General features: G+C 25.1%; 4 protein-coding genes across 4 annotated transcripts in view; 3 read left to right on the top strand and 1 right to left on the bottom strand.

Annotated features, from left to right (window-relative positions):
* tagD (ABC transporter B family protein) overlaps positions 1-4,477 on the top strand; it is a gene marked incomplete at both ends in the record, with an annotated part of 5,478 nt that extends 1,001 nt beyond the window's left edge. Inside the window, one exon of the mRNA XM_632771.1 lies at positions 1-4,477. This exon is cut by the window's left edge and continues 1,001 nt beyond it. Coding sequence (XP_637863.1) covers positions 1-4,477 — 4,477 coding nt within the window.
* Positions 4,478-5,621: 1,144 nt separating this feature from the next.
* On the top strand, positions 5,622-10,847 carry tagC (ABC transporter B family protein; the record flags this gene model as incomplete). The annotated part of the gene is made up of 1 exon (XM_632772.1): positions 5,622-10,847. The coding sequence occupies one exon, from the start codon at positions 5,622-5,624 to the stop codon at positions 10,845-10,847; it is 5,226 nt and encodes a 1,741-aa protein (XP_637864.1).
* A 1,180-nt stretch (positions 10,848-12,027) lies between these two features.
* tagB (ABC transporter B family protein) lies at positions 12,028-17,748 on the top strand (the record flags this gene model as incomplete). The annotated part of the gene is made up of 1 exon (XM_632773.1): positions 12,028-17,748. The coding sequence occupies one exon, from the start codon at positions 12,028-12,030 to the stop codon at positions 17,746-17,748; it is 5,721 nt and encodes a 1,906-aa protein (XP_637865.1).
* A 213-nt stretch (positions 17,749-17,961) lies between these two features.
* Positions 17,962-18,577, bottom strand: uqcrb (cytochrome bd ubiquinol oxidase, 14 kDa subunit; the record flags this gene model as incomplete). Its single annotated transcript, XM_632774.1, has 3 exons — positions 17,962-18,071; positions 18,182-18,322; positions 18,499-18,577. The coding sequence occupies 3 exons, from the start codon at positions 18,575-18,577 to the stop codon at positions 17,962-17,964; spliced, it is 330 nt and encodes a 109-aa protein (XP_637866.1).
* Positions 18,578-22,546: the final 3,969 nt, after the last annotated feature.

Genomic DNA, 22,546 nt, shown 5'->3' on the forward strand with positions numbered 1-22,546 from the left:
GAGTATTGCCGATACTGGTTTAGATGGTAGCCATTGTTTCTTTTCAGATTCAAATAATCCAATACCATATAATAGTGTAAATTTAAATCATAGAAAAGTTGTAACTTATATTGGTTCTCTACATGATAATGAGGATTATGTCGATGGTCACGGTACACATGTTTGTGGTTCTGCAGCAGGTGCACCAGAGGATTCTTCATTGGCTATTTCATCATTTAGTGGTCTTGCAACTGATGCAAAGATTGCATTCTTTGATTTAGCATCCGACCCAAGTAATAATGAACCAGTTCCACCAGAAGATTATAGCCAATTATATCAGCCATTATATAATGCAGGTGCAAGAGTACATGGTGATTCTTGGGGTTCTCTTTCAATACAAGGTTATTTGGGTAGTTATTCCGATGATGCTGGTAGTATTGATGATTTCCTTTACACTCATCCAGATTTCATTATTCTTAGAGCTGCTGGTAATAATGAACAATATTCATCATTGCTATCACAAGCAACAGCCAAAAATGTAATTACAGTTGGTGCCGAACAAACTACTCACGAAAGTTATACCACTGATGCATTGGAATATTCAAATTTTGAAACAGTAGCAAAGAGTACATTAAATTCATTATGCCAATCATTTGATGATAAATATTGTACATATACAACTGCTCAATGTTGTACAGAATATTCAACTGTTAAAGGTTTATCAGGCTGTTGTACATCTTATATTAAAAATTCATACGCTTCAATATTTTCCTCACAACCAGAATTATATAATGAGAATAATATTTGTTCATTCTCTTCAAAAGGTCCAACACATGATGGTAGATTGAAACCTGATATAGTTGCCCCTGGTCAATATATTACATCGGCAAGATCAAATGGTGCAAATACAACCGATCAGTGTGGTGATGGTTCTTTACCAAATACAAATGCACTATTATCAGAATCTGGTACATCAATGGCAACACCATTAGCAACAGCAGCAACAACAATTCTTAGACAATATTTAGTTGATGGTTATTATCCAACTGGTTCAATTGTAGAATCAAATAAATTACAACCAACTGGATCATTATTAAAAGCATTAATGATTAATAATGCTCAGTTATTAAATGGTACATTCCCATTATCATCAACAAATACAAATCCATCAAATGCAGTATTTGATACATTTGCAGGTGCAAATTTTGTTCAAGGTTGGGGTTCACTTAGAATGAGTGAATGGTTATATGTTGAATCATCAGGTGTTAAACCAAAACCATCAAGATGGGTTGGTATTGGTGAATTAGGTAAAGATAAAAAAGCATCAAATTGGAAAGAATATAGTTTATCAACTGGTCAAAATGTTTCATATTGTTTCACATATAAACCATCATCATCAGGTAGTAATAGTGGTGGTATACCAAGAATTGTTGCAACATTAGTTTGGACAGATCCACCATCATATTCTGGTGCAAAATTAAATTTAGTAAATAATTTAGATTTAACAATGACAAATACTGAATCAGAATTTATATTTTATTCAAATTCTGGTGGTTCATCATATAATGGTACAAAAGGTACAACATTACCACTACAAGATTCAATTAATAATGTTGAAGGTATAATCTATACACCAATTAATACCAAATCAGAAATTTCTTTTAGATTTATAATTGCAGGTACCAATATACCAATTGGACCACAAAATTTCTCATTTGTATTCCATGGTGAAAATGGTGAATTTGATTGGGCTGATAGTTGTATGCAATGTAATCCAGATGATACACAACCTTGTTTCATTGAAAATGGTGTTGGTTCTCAAACTTGTGGCGATGATTATTTATGGGGTCGTTGTTTAGTACAATCTTGTAATAACAATTATAATTATAATTCAATCTCTGATAAATGTTCAAAATTCTTATCATATAATTATATCGTTATCATTGTTGCAGGTGGTACAATGTCATTGATTATCACTGTATTAATTTTAATTAAATATATGGAATATAAAGAAAATGGTAATAAATTTAGTTTAAAAGAATTTTTTAGTGGAGTTTTAGGTACTGGTAAAAATGTTAGTGGTGGTGGTAAAGGTGGTAGTGGTGGTAGTGGTAGTGGTAGTGGTACACTTAAAGATGGGACTATTGATGATGGTACAGGTATTCATGTTAGACCAAAACCAAAAGATGCACCAGTTACACCACCAGATCTTTACAGTTTATTATCACCATTCATTATAGAGATAACAATTTCAACAGCTTGCTCGTTGGTGGCAACAGCAGCAAGTATCTTACAACCATATTATATTGGTCAAATTATTCAAGATATTCCAACAACTAAAGGTATTGGTGATTTAAGAGATCAATTTATTATTATATTTTTATTGGCCTTATTGGAATTTGTTTTCTCAACAATCAGTTCTTGGATCTCTGGTATTGTAAATGAAAAGATGGTAATGAGATTACAAAATAAAGTATTCCGTGCATTGATTGCTCAAGATATGGGTTTTTTCCAAAAGAATAGTGCTGCAGTTTTAATGAATGTTTTAATCGTTGATACACCAATGTTAAGATCATCACTCACTGGTATACTATTATCAGTTTCAGTTGGTATTTGTAAATTTGTTGGTAGTTTGGTATTCATTTTCACAATTTCATGGAAACTTTCATTAGCATTCTTTGCAACCGTACCCGTATTGGCAATTGTAACACAAGTTCAATCTAAATTCACTAAAAGATTAACACGTAGATTATTATTCCACAATTCAAAAGCATCACAACATGGTCAAGAATCAATGGTCAATATGCATGTAGTTTCAAATTATTGTAAACAAGATAGAGAGATTGCAAAATATTCAGAGCAATTAATGATGGTTTTCCAAATTTCAAGAAGATTAATTATTAATAATACCTTTGCAGCTTCAATTAAATGGTTAATGGTTGAATCATTAGCTTTCATTATTCTTTATTTCGGTGCTTATCTTGCAATTCAAAAGCAATTCACTGTTGGTCTTTTAGTATCATTCTCTTTATACATTGGTTATGTAATTGATTCTTCAACAACATTATTTGGTGTTTATTCAAGTTATGTTCAATGTTTAGCTTCTGCAACTAGAGTATTCTTAATTTTAAGATCTGCACCAAGAAAAAGAACAACTTTAGAGGAAGAAGAACTTGATAATATTATTGATACTAATCAAGATAATAATAATAACAATAATAATGATGATATTAGTGATAGTAGTAGTGATGATGATGATGATAATAATAATAATAAAAATAGTAAAAACAATAAAACTAAAAGTGGTGAATCGGATGATAGCTCAAGTGAAGATGCTGAATATAAAAAGAACAAAAATAAACGTAATAATGGTAAAATGACTACAAAACTATCAAATTCACCACCATTAGTAGGTGAAGGTATAGATAATAATAATAATAATAATAATGATAATAATATAAATGATGATAATAATCAACAAGATCCAAATAATAATAATAATGAAATTGATGATGATGGTGATGATGATGGTGATGATGATGATGAAGGTGAAGATGAAAATAATAATAATAATAATAATGATGATCCAAATGATAATAATGGAATTGAAATGTTAACAGAAAAACAACTTAGAAAAAGAAAAAGACAAATGAAAAAAGAATTTTATAAGAAAACTGGTATTTCATGTTTAGAATTAAATTTAATTCCATCAGCTTATACAGAGTTAACAGAATGTAGAGGTGAAATTGAATTTAAGAATGTATCATTTTGTTATCCATCAAGAGCAGATGTTGGTGTATTGTATAATATTGATTTGAAATTTGAATCTGGTAAATGCTATGGTTTGGTTGGTCCATCGGGTAGTGGCAAATCAACATTGTTGGAATTGATTTCCAGATTCTATAGTCTACATCCATCAGGTGGTAAAATTTACATGGATGGTATTGATATTGCAAAAATCAGACCAAGTAATCTTAGAAGTTTCGTTACAAACGTTCATCAACATCCTTTCCTATTCGATGCTACAATTAGTGAAAACATTGGTTACGCATTGGATAATCCAACTCAAGAGGATATCATTGAAGCCGCCAAATTGGCAAATGCTCATGAATTCATTCAATCATTACCAAAACAATATGATACAATGTTAACTGATGGTGGTAATTTATCAGGTGGTCAAAAGAAAAGAATTGCAGTAGCTCGTGCAATTTGTGCAAAGAGAAAGATTATGTTATTGGATGAAATCACTGCTGAATTAGATCCAGAATCTGAAGAAGCTATCAATAAAAGTATTAAAGTTTTAACTCGAGGTCATACCGTTGTAATGGTAGCTCATAAAGTTGCTGCTGTCCGTGATTGTGATAAAATCTTTGTTTTAGATAAAGGTCAAATCGTTGAACAAGGTACTCATAATCAATTAATGGCTAAAAAAGGAAAATATTATAGAATGTTTGCTTTTTCTGAAGATGATGATTATGCTCCATTATTAGTTTTATAAAAAAAATTTGATCATTTATTTTAAAAAAATAAAAAAAAAAAAAAAAAAAAAAAAAAAAAAAAAAAATTTATGAATCTTTTTGATCGATTAATTTTTTATAAATCTAGTTTCCAATAAATCTCAAATAGTTAAAAAATAAAAATAAAAAAAAGTTATTTAATTGATTTTTTTTTTTTTATAATTAAAGTCAATCTCAGGTTTTTGGAATTTTTTTTTTTTTTTAGAAATTAAAGTCAATTTCAGGTTTTTGGAAAATATTTTTTTTTTTTATAACAAAAAAAGGTTTCCAATTTCAACCCATTTTGGAAAATTACACCCTTTTTTTATTGGATAAAAATGGATAAAAATTATAATTTTTTTTTTTTTTTACTTATTAATATGCTTATGTGGTTATAAATGATAATTGTTTGAAAGGGTGGGTTTTTTTTTTTTTTTTTTTTTTTTATTCAAAATTAAAAAAAAAACACCCCTTGTGTGTATATATATATTGGGCGATGTGGCAGTGTTTTTTTTTTTTTTTTTTTTTTTTTAATTTAATTTTTTTAAAAAAAAAAAAAAAATAAATTAAAAAAGAAAAAAATAGATTGAAATAATTCAAAACAACAAAAACACCTTCAAAAATTGTTATTATGTATCACATCGAATCTATCTAATTTTTTAATAATTCACCTAACAGACTCATGTGTTGTGTACAATTTTATATAATTGTTAAAATTGTCTTTTTATAATTAAATTTTAAGTGTTTTATAAATTAAAATTTAATTTTTTTTTTATTTTTTAATATTTCTTATTTTTAATCTTGTATCTATTAATTAAATAAAAAAATAAATAAATAAAAAAAAAATAAAAATAAAAAAAAACAACAAACAATTATTTTTTTTTTTTTTTTTTTTTAACCAACACATACAATAATAATTTCTTTTATTAAAAGATACAATTGACAAAATATAATTTCATAAGGTAATAGGATAAATTTTATTTATAATTTTAAAATATAAATATTTACTAATTTTATTATTTCATTTTTTTTATTTTTTTTTTTTTTTTTTTAGCTTAAACATTATTTATTACTATTATTACTTTTTTTTTTTTTAACAAAAAAAAAAAAAAAAAAAAAAAAAACCAAAAAAAAAAAAAAAAAAAAATGAAATTTCATTTTTCATCTAACAAATTATTGTTGATATCAGGTTTAATTTTATTAGTATTGGTAATAGGCATAAAGTTAGATATATTTTTAAGTAGTAAAAGTACCGAATATATAAAATTCAATAATAATAATAATCATTTTAAAAGAGATAAAAGAATTTTATTACATAATGAAATAATTGATACAAATAATAAGCCATCAATTAAAAATAATCAAATATTTATTAATGATAATGATAATAATGAAAATATATCACCAATTTTATTAAGAATATTGAATAATAATAATAATAATAATAATAATAATGGTGATGATAAATCAATTTATAAAAAGAATCATTATATAGTTCAATTTAAAGATCGTATAAATGATGAAACTAGAGAACAATTGAAGGAATTTTTAATTGGTACTGATATTGTATTGGATGAGCAACCATATCAATCACATATAGTTCACTATATACCACATGATAGTTTCTTAGTATTAATGACTCAAGAACAAAGTGTATTATTATCAAGTAAAGAATGGGTATCTTGGATTGGTGAATTTGAACCATCAAATAAAATACATTTAAATTATAATGAAAAATCAATTGGATTACCAGTTTATATTATATTAAGTGATTCAACAAATTCATTAATTCAAAGATGGGAGAATACATTAAATTCAATTTTAAAATCATATAATTCAAAAGTTAAATTAACATTAATTAATCAAAAGAAATTAAAGTCAATTGTATATTGTAATGATGAATCACCATCACCGTCATGTTCGTTAATTAATTCAGAAAAGTTAGTTTACCAATGGATTTCAGAACAAAGTGAAAGTAATTTCATTGAAAGATCAGAGAAATTTCAAACTGCAAATAGATTATCACCAAAGGTAGTTTTCGGTACAAAAGATACATTGGTTAATAATGATAGGGTTGATATTCCATTGAGAGGTAAAGGTCAGATATTGAGTATTGCTGATACTGGTTTAGATGGTAGCCATTGTTTCTTTTCAGATTCAAAGTATCCAATACCATTGAATAGTGTAAATTTAAATCATAGAAAAGTTGTAACTTATATTACCACATCAACAAGCGACGATAGTGATAAAGTGGATGGTCACGGTACACATATTTGTGGTTCTGCAGCAGGTACTCCAGAGGATTCTTCAGTTAATATTTCATCATTTAGTGGTCTTGCAACTGATGCAAAGATTGCATTCTTTGATTTGGCAAGTGGTTCATCAAGTTTGACACCTCCATCGGATTTGAAACAATTATATCAACCATTATATGACGCAGGTGCAAGAGTGCATTGTGATTCTTGGGGTTCTGTATCAGTAGAGGGGTATACAGGTAGTTATTCATCAGACACTGCTTCAATTGATGATTTCCTTTTCACTCATCCAGATTTCATCATTCTTAGAGCTGCTGGTAACAACGAGCAATACCTATCACTACTCACTCAATCCACTGCAAAGAATGTTATTACCGTTGGTGCTCATCAAACAATTCATGAAAATTATTTAACTGATGGTCCAAATTATATAAATTATCAATCATCTGTCGATATAAATCAAGAGTTAATATGTGATTTCGATAGCAGATATTGCAATTACACAACTGCCCAATGTTGCTTAGAATCAAACGCAACCACTGGTTTAGCAAGTTGTTGTCCTACTTTACTTAGAAAAAGTGTAATTGACGCTGCAAATACTCAACCATTATTATACAATGAGAATAATATTTGTTCATTCTCATCAAAAGGTCCAACACATGATGGTAGAATGAAACCTGATTTAGTTGCCCCTGGTGAATATATTACATCGGCAAGATCAAATGGTGCCAATACAACAGACCAATGTGGTGATGGCTCTTTACCAAATACAAATGCATTATTGGCGATATCTGGTACATCAATGGCAACCTCATTTGCAGCAGCAGCAACAACAATTCTTAGACAATATTTAGTTGATGGTTATTATCCAACTGGTTCAATTGTAGAATCAAATAAATTACAACCAACTGGATCATTATTAAAAGCATTAATGATTAATAATGCTCAGTTATTAAATGGTACATTTCAATTGATTACATCATCAAGTATTACATATCCATCAAACCAAGTTTTTGAAAATTTTGCAGGTGCAAGTTTAGTTCAAGGTTGGGGTGCTATTAGAATGAGTAATTGGTTACATGTTGTCAATAATAATAATAGTAATAATAATAATAAAACATCAGATGGTATAACTAAATTTGTTGGTATTGGTGGATTAGATTTAAGATTAGTGAAACCAAATCAATGGAAAGAAGAAAGTTTATCAACTGGTCAAAATACATCATATTGTTTCACATATAAACCATCATCATCAAGTAGTAATAGTGGTAATAATATACCAAGAGTTGTTGCAACATTAGTTTGGACAGATCCACCATCATATGCAGGTGCAAAATTTAATTTAGTAAATAATTTAGATTTAACAATGATTTATTATCGTGATAATGGTTCAACTATATTTTATTCTAATCAAGGTGGTTCATCATTTTTAGGATTAGCACCAACTCAAGATACATTGAATAATGTTGAAGGTATAGTTCATAATCCAACGGAACCAATGACTTATAGATTCATGGTAGCGGGTACAAACGTACCAATGGGACCACAGAATTTCTCATTCGTATTTCATGGTGAAAATGGTGAGTTTGAATGGGCTGATAAATGTCCACAATGCAGTCCAGGTCAAGTATTAGCATGTCCAGTTGAAAATGGTATTGGTACTCAACTTTGTACAAGTGATTTACAATGGTCAAGTTGTTTAATTCAGTCATGTGATAATAATTATAATTATAATTCAATTAAAAAAAGATGTGATAAATTCTTATCATACAACTATATCATTATGATTGTTGCAGGTGGTACAATGCTATTGATTATCTTTATTTTGTTACTCATTAAATATCAAGAATATAAAGAGAGTAAAAAAGATAGTTTCCGTAGATTCGACGATGGTACAGGTATTTTCGTTAGACCAAAGGATAAAGACGCAAAAGTTTCATTGGCTGACCTTTATAATTTAATTTCACCATTCATTATTGAATTGGCGATTTCAACAGCATGTTCATTGGTTTCAACAGCAGCAAGTATCCTACAGCCATTCTATATTGGTCAAATTATTAATGATATACCAACTGCAAAACATATTGGTGATTTCAAGAGTCAATTCATTTTAATCTTCATATTGGCAGTTATAGAATTTGTTTTCTCAACAATCAGTTCATGGATATCTGGTATTGTAAATGAAAAGATGGTAATGAGATTACAAAATAAAGTATTCCGTGCATTGATTGCTCAAGATATGGGTTTTTTCCAAAAGAATAATGCTGCAATTTTAATGAATGTTTTAATTTCTGATACTCCAATGTTAAGATCGGCACTCACTGGTATATTATTATCAATTGCAACTGGTTTATGTAAATTTGTTGGTAGTTTAGTATTCATTTTCACAATTTCATGGAAACTTTCATTGGTATTCTTTGCAACCGTACCAGTATTGGCATTTATCACTCAAATCCAATCACAATTCACTAAAAGATTAACTAGAGCATTATTATTCTACAATTCAAAAGCATCACAACATGGTCAAGAATCAATGGTTAATATGCATGTAGTTACTAATTATTGTAGACAAGATAAAGAAATCATTAAATATACTGATAATTTAAATAATGTTTTCCAAACCGCTAGAAGATTAATCATTAATAATACTTTGGCCTCTTCAATTAAATGGTTAATGGTTGAATCATTGGCTTTCATTATTCTTTACTATGGTGCTTATCTTGCAATTCAAAAGCAATTCACTGTTGGTCTTTTAATTTCTTTCTGTTTATACATTGGTTATGTTATTGATTCAACAACAACATTATTTGGTGTTTATGTAAGTTATGTTCAATCTCAAGCTTCTGCAACTAGAGTTTTCATGATTTTAAGATCTGCACCAAGAAAAAGAACAACTTTAGAAGAAGAAGAAGCTGATAGAAATAATGGTTTAGGTGGTGGTGGTGGTAATAATAATAACAATGACGATGATGATGATGATGATAATTATAATGGTAAAGGTAATGATAATGGTAAAGGTAGTGATGATCCAAATAATAATAATAATAATACAACATTAGAAAATATTGATGATAATGGTGAATTAACAACAGTGCAACCAGTTGAATTAACAAAAAAACAATTAAAGAAACAAAAAGAAAAAGAACAAAAAGAATATTTCAAGAGAACTGGTATTTCAGTTGTTGAAATGTCATTAATTCCATCAAGTTATATTGAATTAACAGATTGTAAAGGTGAAATTGAATTTAAGAATGTATCATTCCGTTATCCAACTAGACCAGATGTACAAGTTTTACATAATATCAATATGAAATTTGAAACTGGTAAATGTTATGGTTTGGTTGGTCCTTCAGGTAGTGGTAAATCAACATTGTTGGAATTGATTTCAAAATTCTATCCACTTCGTGATGGTGGAAATATCATAATGGATGATATTGATATTGCAAATATTAGACCAAACAATCTTAGAGGTTTCGTTACATGTGTTCATCAAAATCCTTACTTATTCGATGCTTCAATTAAAGATAACATTGGCTACGCATTGGATAATCCAACTATTGAAGAGGTTATTGAAGCTGCCAAATTGGCATATGCTCACGAATTCATTAAAGATTTACCACAACAATATGATACCGTCTTAGGTTCAGCTGGTAGTTTGTTATCAGGTGGTCAAAAGAAAAGAATTGCAATTGCTCGTGCAATTTGTGCAAAGAGAAAGATTATGTTATTGGATGAAATCACTGCTGAATTAGATCCAGAATCCGAAGAAGCCATTACTCAAAGTATTAAAGTTTTAACTCAAGGTCATACCGTTGTAATGGTAGCTCATAAAGTTGCTGCTGTCCGTGATTGTGATAAAATCTTTGTTTTAGATAAAGGTTATTTAGTTGAAGAGGGTACTCATGATGAACTCATGGAAAGAAAAGGAAAATATCATAGAATGTTTAATAATGAAAAAGATGAGGAAGAATTATTAAATAATTTAGGTTTACCATCTAATAATGAAACTAATAATGAAAATAATAATGAAAATAATAATAATAATAACAATAATAATAATAATAATAATAATAATAACGATGATAATAATAATCAAGTTGTTGGGGAACAAGTTTAAAAATTAATTGAGGTATAAAAAAAAAAAAAAAAAAAAAAAAAAAAAAAAAAAAAAAAAAAATGGAAAATAAAATGTATAAATAAATTTAAAACTTTTTTTTAAGAATTGAGTTTCATTTTTTTTTTAAAGTTTGAGTTCATTTATTTAATTATTTTATTATTTTTTTTTTTCCTTGAATCATTGAAGATTTTAATATTTTTAAAAATAATGAAAATTAATATTTTTTAAATGAAGTAATAATTATAAATTAATTAGATTGAAAGACGTTTTTATCAGTTTTTTTTTGACGAATAATATTACCTAATTATCTTGGAAAAATAAGATTAGTTTCCGGAAAATTGGAAAATTAAAAAAATAAAAAATTCCAATACAACCCCCATAATTAATAGACATTGTATTAGTATTTTATTTGTGTAAGTTACATACAAATTTGATATTGAGTGGTTATATAAATGTTATATCTGTTAACTTTTTCTTTTTTTTTTTTTTTTTATTTTCTTTTTTTTAATTGTCTTTAAACTGGGGGAGGGTTGCCAAAAAAAAAAAAAAAAAAAAAAAAAAAAAAAAAAAAAAAAAAAAAAATTTATTAATAGAGTGGTGTTTTGTTTTGTTTTAGTTGATCACATCTCAAAAATTTTATTTAAATAAAAATAAAAAAAAAAACAAAAATAAAAATAAAAAAAACAAAAACAAAAATTAATAAAAAAAAAAAAAAAAAAAACACTAAAAAACAAACCTTTTTTATAAAAGTATTAAAAAAAAATTATATAATTATTTTATTTCATTATCTGTAACAAGTAATTTTATCTATCTATTTTTAAAAAATTGAAATAAATAAAAAAAAAAAAAAAAAAAAAAAAAAAAGTTGAATAAAATAAAATAAAAGGTAAAGTAGATAGAAAAATATCAACTCATAAAATATTTTGTTTTTATTTATTGAATTTAGTATTAATAAAATTATTTTTCATTTTAATTATTTTATTTAATATTAATTTAAAAAAAAATAAAAAAAAATAAAAAAATAATAAAAAAAAAAAAAAATAAAATAAAAATTAAATAAATAAATAAATAAATAAATAAATAATGATATTTTAATAAAAGCTGTTTAAAAATAATTAATAATAATAATAATAACAATAATTAAAATATTAAAAAATAAAAAAAATAAAAAAATAAAAAAATGAAATTTCAATTTTCATCGCCCAGTAAAATATTTCTGTTTTCAAGTGTAATTTTGATATTAATATTTATAGGAATAAAATTTGAACTACTTGAAGATACAAATAGCAACAGAAATGATAAATTTAATAATATAATTAATAGATTTATAAATTATAATATCGATGACTCAATTTATAAAAACAAACAACAACAACAACAATTTTCAAATAAAATTTATTCAAATGAAAAGAAAATTTTATTAAAAAATAAAATAATTGATACAACAATTAAACCTTCAATAAATATTAATAATAATAATAATAATAATAATAAATTAAATAATAATAATAATAATAATAATAATAATAATAATAATAATAATAATAATAATAATAATAATAATAATAATAATAATAATAATTATTATAATAGTATTGAATATTATTCATCATTCGTATCAAGATTATTAAAATCAAATGATGATGATGGTATTTATTATGATGACTATCAATCAAAATATAAAAAGAATCATTATATAGTTCAATTTAAAGATCGTATAAATGATGAAACTAGAGAACAATTGAAGGAATTTTTAATTGGTACTGATATAACAATATTAAAAGAACAACCATTTAAATCACATATAGTTCACTATATACCACATGATAGTTTCTTAGTATTTATGACTAAAGAGCAAAGTGTATTATTATCAAGTAAAGAATGGATATCATGGATTGGTGAACATGAACCATCAAATAAAATACATTTAAATTATCATGAAAAGTCAATTGGATATCCGGTTTATATTATATTAAGTGGTTCAACAAATTCATTAATTCAAAGATGGGAGAATACATTAAATTCAATTTTAACATCATATAATTCAAAAGTTAAATTAACATTAATTAATCAAAAGAAATTAAAATCAATTGTATATTGTAATGATGAATCACCATCATCATCATCATCATCGTCATGTTCATTAATTGGTTCTGAGAAAATTGTATATAAATGGATTTCAGAACAAAGTGAAAGTAATTATATTGAAAGATCAGAGAAATTACAAACTGCAAATAGATTATCACCAACTGTAATTTTCGGCACAAAAGATAAATTGGTTAATAATGATAGAATTGATATTCCATTAAGAGGTAAAGGTCAGATATTGAGTATTGCTGATACTGGTTTAGATGGTAGCCATTGTTTCTTTTCAGATTCAAAGTATCCAATACCATTTAATCAAGTGAATGAAAATCATAGAAAAGTTGTAACTTATATTACTTACCATGACAATGAAGATTATGTAAATGGTCATGGTACACATGTTTGTGGCTCTGCAGCAGGTACTCCAGAGGATTCTTCATGGGCTATTTCATCATTTAGTGGTCTTGCAACTGACGCAAAGATTGCATTTTATGATCTTTCATCTGGAAGTTCTGAACCAACACCACCCGAAGATTACAGTCAAATGTACAAACCATTATATGATGCAGGTGCAAGAGTACATGGTGATTCTTGGGGTTCTGTATCTTTGCAAGGTTATTATGGTGGTTATTCCGATGATGCTGGTGGTATTGATGCATTCCTCTATGAGTACCCAGAATTCTCTATACTAAGAGCTGCTGGTAATAACGAGCTATTTGCATCTTTATTAGCTCAAGCAACAGCTAAAAATGCAATTACAGTTGGTGCTGAGCAAACAGCTCATGTAAATTATGTGTCAGATGCATTGGAATATTATGATTTCTCAGATAATGCTAATTTTCAAAGACCATGTTTATTCGATAAGAAGTATTGTAATTATACGACCGCTAAATGTTGCTCAGAGGTTTCAAATGTTAAAGGTTTACAATTATGTTGTCCAGCATCTATTAAACAAAATGCATCGGATTCATTCACAACACAACCTCAATTTTATAATGAAAATAATATGGGATCATTCTCATCAAAGGGTCCAACACATGATGGTAGATTGAAACCTGATATAGTTGCACCTGGTGAATATATTACATCGGCAAGATCAAATGGTGAGAATTCAACAGACCAATGTGGTGATGGTTCTTTACCAAATGCAAATGGTCTAATGTCAATATCTGGTACATCAATGGCAACACCATTGGCAACAGCAGCAACAACAATTCTTAGACAATATTTAGTTGATGGTTATTTCCCAACTGGCGAATCTGTCGAAGAGAATAAACTACTACCAACTGGATCATTATTAAAAGCATTAATGATTAATAATGCTCAATTATTAAATGGTACTTATTTTTGGAGTGCATCAAGTACAAATCCATCAAACGCAATATTTGAACAAATTAATGGCGCAAATTTAATTCAAGGTTGGGGTGCACTTAGAATGAATAATTGGTTATATGTTAAATCATCAAATCCAACACCACCATCAAGATGGATTGGTATCGGTGGTTTAGGTAAAAATCAAAAAGCAACTGAATGGAAAGAAGATAGTTTATCAAGTGGTTTAAATAAATCATATTGTTTCACATATAAACCATCATCATCATCATCAGGTAGTGGTGGTGGTGGTGGTACACCAAGAATTGTTGCAACATTAGTTTGGACAGATCCACCGTCATATTCTGGTGCAAAATTTAATTTAGTAAATAATTTAGATTTATTATTATTAAATAGTGATGATGATTCAATAATTACAATTGGTAATTCTGGTGGATCATTACAACCAGCAGGAAAGGTAGCACAACCTGATACATTGAATAATGTTGAGGGTATAATTATTAATCCAACCAAAGCAATGAATTATAAATTTACAATCGCAGGAACCAATGTACCAATTGGACCACAAAAGTTTTCATTTGTATTCCATGGTGAAAATGGTCAATTTGATTGGGCTGATAGTTGTCCACAATGTGTTGATGGTGTTCAATTTCCTTGTTTAATTACAAATGGAATTGGTATCCAGTCATGTGGATCCGATCTACTTTGGACAAAATGTATTGTACAATCTTGTAATGAAGGCTATAATTATAATTCACTCAAGAATACTTGTGATAAATTCTTATCATACAATTATATTATCATTATCGTTGCAGGTGGTACTATGGTATTGATTATACTATTACTAATGTGGATAAAGTATCAAGAATATAAAGAGAGTAAAAGGGATAGTTTCCGTAGATTCGATGATGGTACAGGTATTTTCGTTAGACCAAAGGATAAAGATGCAAAAGTTACGCCCCCTGATCTTTATAATTTAGTTTCACCATTCATTATCGAATTAACAATTGCCACAGCATGTTCATTGGTCGCAACAGCAGCAAGTATCTTACAGCCATTCTATATTGGTAATATTGTAAACAACATCCCAACAACTAAAAGCATTGGTGAATTTAAGAGTGATTTCATTATTATCTTCATATTGGCATTCATTGAATTTTTATTTACAAATGTTGGTTCATGGATATCTGGTATTGTAAATGAAAAGATGGTAATGAGATTACAAAATAAAGTATTCCGTGCATTGATTGCTCAAGATATGGGATTTTTCCAAAGAAATAATTCAGCATTGTTAATGAATGTTTTAATCGTTGATACACCAATGTTAAGATCGGCACTCACTGGTATACTATTATCAATTGCAACTGGTGTTTGTAAATTAGTTGGTAGTTTAGTATTCATTTTCACAATTTCATGGAAACTTTCATTGGCATTCTTTGCAGCCGTACCAATTTTAGGTTTAGTAACTCAAATTCAATCACAATTCACTAAAAGATTAACTCGTCAATTATTATTCCATAATTCAAAAGCATCACAACATGGTACTGAGTCATTAACAAATATGCATGTAGTTACCAACTATTGTAAACAAGAGAAAGAAATGGTTAAATATTCAGATCAATTGATGAATGTTTTCATTACTGCTAGAAAATTAATCATTACAAATACATTTGCTGGAACTGGTAAATGGTTATTAATAGAATCATTAACATTTGTCATTCTTTATTTCTCTGCTTATTTAGTAATTCAAAAACAATTCACCGTTGGTTTAATGATTTCATTCTCTTTATACATTGGTTATGTTGTTGATGCTTCAAGTTCTCTATTTGGTGTTTATGTTAGTTATATTCAATGTTTAGCTTCTGCAACTAGAGTTTTCATGATTTTAAGATCTGCACCAAGAAAAAGAACAACTTTAGAAGAAGAAGAAGCTGATAGATTAGCTGGTTTAAGTGGTGGTGGTGGTGGTGGTGGTGATAATGGTGATGATAAAAAAGATAAACAAAATATTGAAAATGGTAAAGATGTTTTACCTTCAAATATTATTACACCAATTGATAATGTTGAAAATAGTAATGGTAAACAAGATGATCCAAATAATAATAATAACAATATTGGTAATCTTGATTATAGTGAACAATTAGATGGTGTTTCAACAGTTGCTGATAGTACAGTTGGTTTAACTAAAAGAGAATTAAAAAAACAAAAAGAAAAAGAACAAAAAGAATATTTCAAACAAACTGGTATTTCAGTTGCTGAAACTCCAACATTTTTACCATCAAGTTATACAGAGTTAACAGAATGTAGAGGTGAAATTGAATTTAAGAATGTATCATTCCGTTATCCAACTAGACCAGATGTACAAGTTTTACATAATATCAATATGAAATTTGAAGCTGGTAAATGCTATGGTTTGGTTGGTCCTTCAGGTAGTGGTAAATCAACAACATTGGAATTGATTTCAAAATTCTATCCACTTCATGGCGAGACTGGTGGTAAAATTTACATGGATGGTATTGATATTGCAAAAATTAGACCAAACAATCTTAGAAGTTTCGTTACAAACGTTCATCAACATCCTTTCCTATTCGATGCTACGATTGGTGAAAACATTGGTTATGCAATTGATAATCCAACTCAAGAGGATATCATTGAAGCTGCCAAATTGGCATATGCTCATGAATTCATTAATGATTTACCAAAGAAGTATGATACTCAAATTGGAGAAGCTGGTAATTTATCAGGTGGTCAAAAGAAAAGAATTGCAGTAGCTCGTGCAATTTGTGCAAAGAGAAAGATTATGTTATTGGATGAAATCACTGCTGAGTTAGATCCAGAATCTGAAGAAGCCATTACTCAAAGTATTAAAGTTTTAACTCAAGGTCATACCGTTGTAATGGTAGCTCATAAAGTTGCTGCTGTACGTGATTGTGATAAAATCTTTGTTTTAGAGAAAGGTTATTTAGTTGAAGAAGGTACTCATGACGAACTCATGGCAAATAAAGGAAAATATTATAGAATGTTTAGTGAAGATAAAGATGATACTCCTTTACAAAATAATAATAATAATAAAAATAATAATAATAATAATAATAATAATGAGCCTTCATCTTCCTCAACACCACCAAATGATCAACCAACACCACCTCCACAAGAACAACAAGAACAAAAAAATGATCAACCACCACCACCACCTCCACAAGAACAACAAGAACAACAAGAACAACAACAACAACAACAACAAGAACAACAACAACAACAACAACAACAACAACAACAACAACAACAACAACAACAACAACAACAACAACAACAACAACAACAACAACAACAACAACAACAACAAAATGACCAACCTCCAAATGATTATGATCAAGTACCACCACCTCCACCTTTGCCAAGTGAGTCACCTTCACCACCAACTGGAAATAATGATGGCCAACCACTTGTTCAAATGGATGAAGAAAATGATGAAGAGAGATAGAATGATAAAAATAAATAAACTTTTGTTTTAAATAAAATAACAAAGAATTTATGCTACTTTTTTTTTTTTTTTTTTATATGTTGCAATTTTATAAGTCTTTGTTTTTTTATTATTACTATTAATTTTATTTTTATTTTTTATTTTTTTATTTTTTATATATGTTTCACTCGTTATTTGATTAACATATTAATATATATCACGGTATCCAAATGTTTATTCTCTGAAAGATCTTCTTAAATCGTTTTCTCTCTCAACTTGTTCAGTGTATTTTTCAATCATTTCTGTGAATTCAAAATCTTTTTGGTTATCTGACCATTCAGATTCTATTTAATTTAATGTGTTAATCAATCATTTCTTTTATATATATATATATAAAAAAAATTATAATAATAATAATAAGAAAATAATAAAAAATAAAATAAAGATACCATACCTGGTAAAAGTTGTTTCTTTAAACTTAAATCGATAGCAACTCTTAATCTTCTGTCTCTTTGAACGAGAACATCAAATGGTAATCTTCTGTAAACTTCTTGGTTGGCTTCAGTGTTATTGTAGAGATCAGCAAAATATAAACCTATAAATTTTAATTTTAATATTAATATTAATATTAATATTAATATTAATATTAATATTAATATTTTTTTTTTTTTTTTTTTTTTTTTTTTTTTTTTTTTTTTTTTTTTTTTTTTTTTTTTTTTTTTTTTATATATTATTATTATTATTTTATTTTTTAATAATAATGATCATTACCCATTTTTCTATATTCAACCCATGAGGATTTTTGAAGAGATGAGACAAATGATTGTGGTAATAATTTTAAAATTGACATTGTGTGTGTTTTGCTATATGTGATATGATCAACTCGATATGAAAAAAAAAAAAAAAAAAAAATTAAAAAAAATAAAAATTAAAAAAAAAAAAAAAATTAAAAAATAAAAAAAAAAAAAAAAATAAAATGAAAAAAACAAAAAATTTTCAAAAAACAAAACTTTTTTTTTTTTTCCTTTATTTCATGTTTTGAACTTTAGTTTCATCTGAATATATTTTTAAAATATAATATGTCTTTATTAGGTACAGTTTCAAATAAATAGAACCCACTTGGTTTCAACATTTTTTGATACATATATAGTAGATAATAAATAAATAAATAAGTAAATAAATAAATAAATAAATTAAAAATACAAAAAAAAAAAAAGTAATGAAAATAGATAATAAAAACATCCTTTTTTTTTTTTTGGTAAACAAATTTGTTAATTTCAGAGAATATGTGCATTTTTCTACTTTTTTTTATTTGTTTTTTTATTATCTATTTTTAGATCAAATATTAAAACAATAAATTTTGTGTTTTTTGGCAATGAACAACTATCATGTGTTTCTCTTTTTTGGGTGTGTGTTTTAGTGAGATAGTTATTTTCATTTTTTTTTATTTTTATTTTTTTTGTGTGTTTTTATTTGCACGTTTTATTCTATTTTTAACTCGTATACATTTAGGTTAATGGAAGTGATATTTTTATTTTTATTTTTATTTTTATTTATTTTTATTTATTTTTATTTTTTTTTATTTATTTTTTTATTTTTTTTATTTGAAAACAATTTTTAATTTTTTATTTATCATTAACCTCTTTTTTTTTCTTTATATATATATATATATATATATATCTTTAAAAATAAAATAAAATTAAATAAAATTGAATTAAATTAAATAAAATAAAATAAAATAAAACAAAATAAAATAAAATAAAATAAAATAAAAATAAAATATAGTAAAATAAAAATAAAAAAATAAAATAAAATAATCTCGTAAAAATGATATTGTAACTATTTCCTTTTTTTTTTTTATCATCTATATTTTTTTTTGATTGATTTTATGTTTTTTAAAAAAGTTTTGTTCGACACCTCCCATTTTAAGATTTTTTACTTTTTTTTTTTTTTTTTTTTTTTTATTTTTTTTTTTTTTTTTTTTATTTTTTTTTAATTATTATTATTATTTTTTTTTTTTATTTTTTAAATTAAAAAAATTTAATTTAAGAAAAAAAAAAAAAAAAATGACCAAAGATAGATTCATTAAAATAATTAATTATGGTTAAATCAATGTACAATAAATATTTGTTTATCTCATTCAATCGAAAATCAATAAAAGAAGAGTAAATTTCATTAAAAATATATTTTTTTTTTTTAGTTATTTTTTATTATTTTTATTTTTATACTATTATTTTCCTTTTTTTGGTAGATTCGAATTTAGTAAAAAAATTAAAATAAAAAAAAAAATAAAATAAAATAAAAAAAATAAAAGCAATAAAATAAAAAAAATAAAAATAAAAAAATATATATTCTAAAAATATATGCACAGTGGAAACTATTTTAAAAAAATTAACACTGTGTTTTTACAACAACAAACTCAACACACCACCACCACCACCAAATCTATATTTAGCTTTTTTTTTTTATTTTATTTTTTTTTTTATTATTTATTTAAATTATTTTTTTACATATAAATTATTCTCTTTGCCTATAATAGTATTTTTTTAGTCATTGTTTTTTTTTTTTTTTTTTTTACTATTATTGTATAAATATTTATATCAATTTATTTAATTATTATTTTTTTTTTTTTCATAATCTTATTCAAAAATAAAAATAAAAATTAATCCAATTTTGTGGAAAGAAATAGAAAATAAAAAAAAACAAAAAAAAAAACAAAAAAAAACAAAAAGTAAATTCTATTTTTATTTTTTTTCAAAATCTTATTCCGAAAAAAAAAAAAAAAAAAAAAAAAAAAAACCTAAAACAAAAGTAAATTCTATTTTTATAATTTTTTTTAATTCAATTTTAATTATTGTTTGATTTAATTTTTTATTTTATTTCGTTTTATTCTTTTCCTTAAATTTTCATCTTCTTTAAATCATTTACGCATATTTTTGTGTTTGTCACCTCCACAATAATGTGTAGCGCAAATCTTTTAAAATTTAAAATTTTCATTTTAATTTATTATCATTATTATTTTTATTGTTATTTTATTTTATTTCATTTTTTTTTAAATTATTATTATTTTTTTTTTTTTTAATTTGGTTAGCTAGTTTGAAGATTTTGGTTGTAATTTCATAAAATGTCAAAACTATTTCTTTCTTTACACATCACTCTTTCGAGTATTAAAAATAATAACAAAAATAAACAAAAATAAAAAAAAAAAAAAAAAAATGTCCATTAAAAAATAAACAACCAAAAAAATCACAAATACTTTATACATAAATATACACACCTATATATATATATATATTAAAATGTGTAAAAATAAAAGTATGCATGATTAATATAGTGATAAATCTATTAAAATTTCTTTCACACACGATCTGCTTGGAAAAAAAAAAAAAAAAAAAAAAAAAAAAAAAAAAAAAAAAAAAAATTTTTGTCCAAAATTAAAAAAATTAATTAATTAAAAATTAATTAAAAAAATTATTAATTAATTAATTAAAAAAATTTTTTGAATAATAATAAAATAAAGTTTTTCCTTCCATTACCAAAAAAAGGTAAAAAAAAATTAAAGGAAAAAAAAAAAAAAATTTTTTAAAATTTCGTTAAAATTTTTGGATTAAAAAAATTAAATTAAAGGGAATTAATTTTTTTTTTGGAAAAAAATTTAAAAATTCCCCCTCCTTATTAAAGGGGTTTGGGTAAAATTAAAAAGGATTTTTTTTTTAGGCCCAATTATTCTATTTTTACCTAAAAAAATTTTTTTTTTTTTTTTTAATTTTTTTTTTTGGTAACCACACCAATTTTTTGGGGTATAACCAAAAATTTTGGTGGTGGTTTTGGTTTTGGTGGTTTTGGCGGGAGGTGAAATTTTTTTTTCCACCTTAGTAAAATAAAGTATTCTCTTAAAAAAAGGGTCACTAAAATGACAATTCTTTTTTTTTTTTTTTTTTTTTAAAATTAAAAAAAAAAAAAAAAAAAAAAAAAAAAATATTTGAATACAAAAGTTAAGATCTTGCAAAATAAGCACTCAAAATATCTCAATCGATTATAATTCACTCACACACACACTCACACATGTGAAAACAATAAAACAACTACTATACCATTTCCCGTTAAACGTTAATTATTATTTTCATTTAAAATTTTTTAAAAAATTATATTTAAAATTATTTATAATTCAACACTATTAATAGAAAAAATGTGAAAAGGTATACAATAATAGAATTAATTAGAATTAAAAAAACCAAATAGACACATTGTACATACAAATTTATACATACATACAAATAATAATTTTTTTATATAAATATGTATATAATTTTTTTTTTATTATTTTAAATATTATTATTATTTTTTTTTTTTTTAAAAAAAAAGAAAATACACATATATGGGTAAACCATCACCGATGATAAAATTAATTTATAAAACCTTAAAAACATTTAGGGTGGTGGGTGAATGTGTGTGGGTTAGAGGATATTTTTTATATAAATATATATTTATATATATATATATATATGTAAAATAAGAGTGGTATAATGTGTGTATGTTTGTATGTTTTTTTTTTTTTCTTTTATTTTTTTTTTTATTTTTTTTTTATATTTTTTTTATTTTTTTATTTTTTTATTTATTTGTTTTATTATTTGTTTTATTTATTTGTTTTATTTATTTATTTTTAAAAATAATTATTGTTTAAAACACATTTTTTTTTTGTATATCTCTCACTCTCTCGAATATCCATTTTATTTGTGTATTTTAATTTTCATCATTATTATTATTTTATAAAACAGAAAATTGTTGTTAAAAACAAAAATAAATAATTTAAAAAAAA

Source organism: Dictyostelium discoideum, assembly GCF_000004695.1.
Source record: "Dictyostelium discoideum AX4 chromosome 4 chromosome, whole genome shotgun sequence".
Taxonomy (NCBI): domain Eukaryota; phylum Evosea; class Eumycetozoa; order Dictyosteliales; family Dictyosteliaceae; genus Dictyostelium; species Dictyostelium discoideum.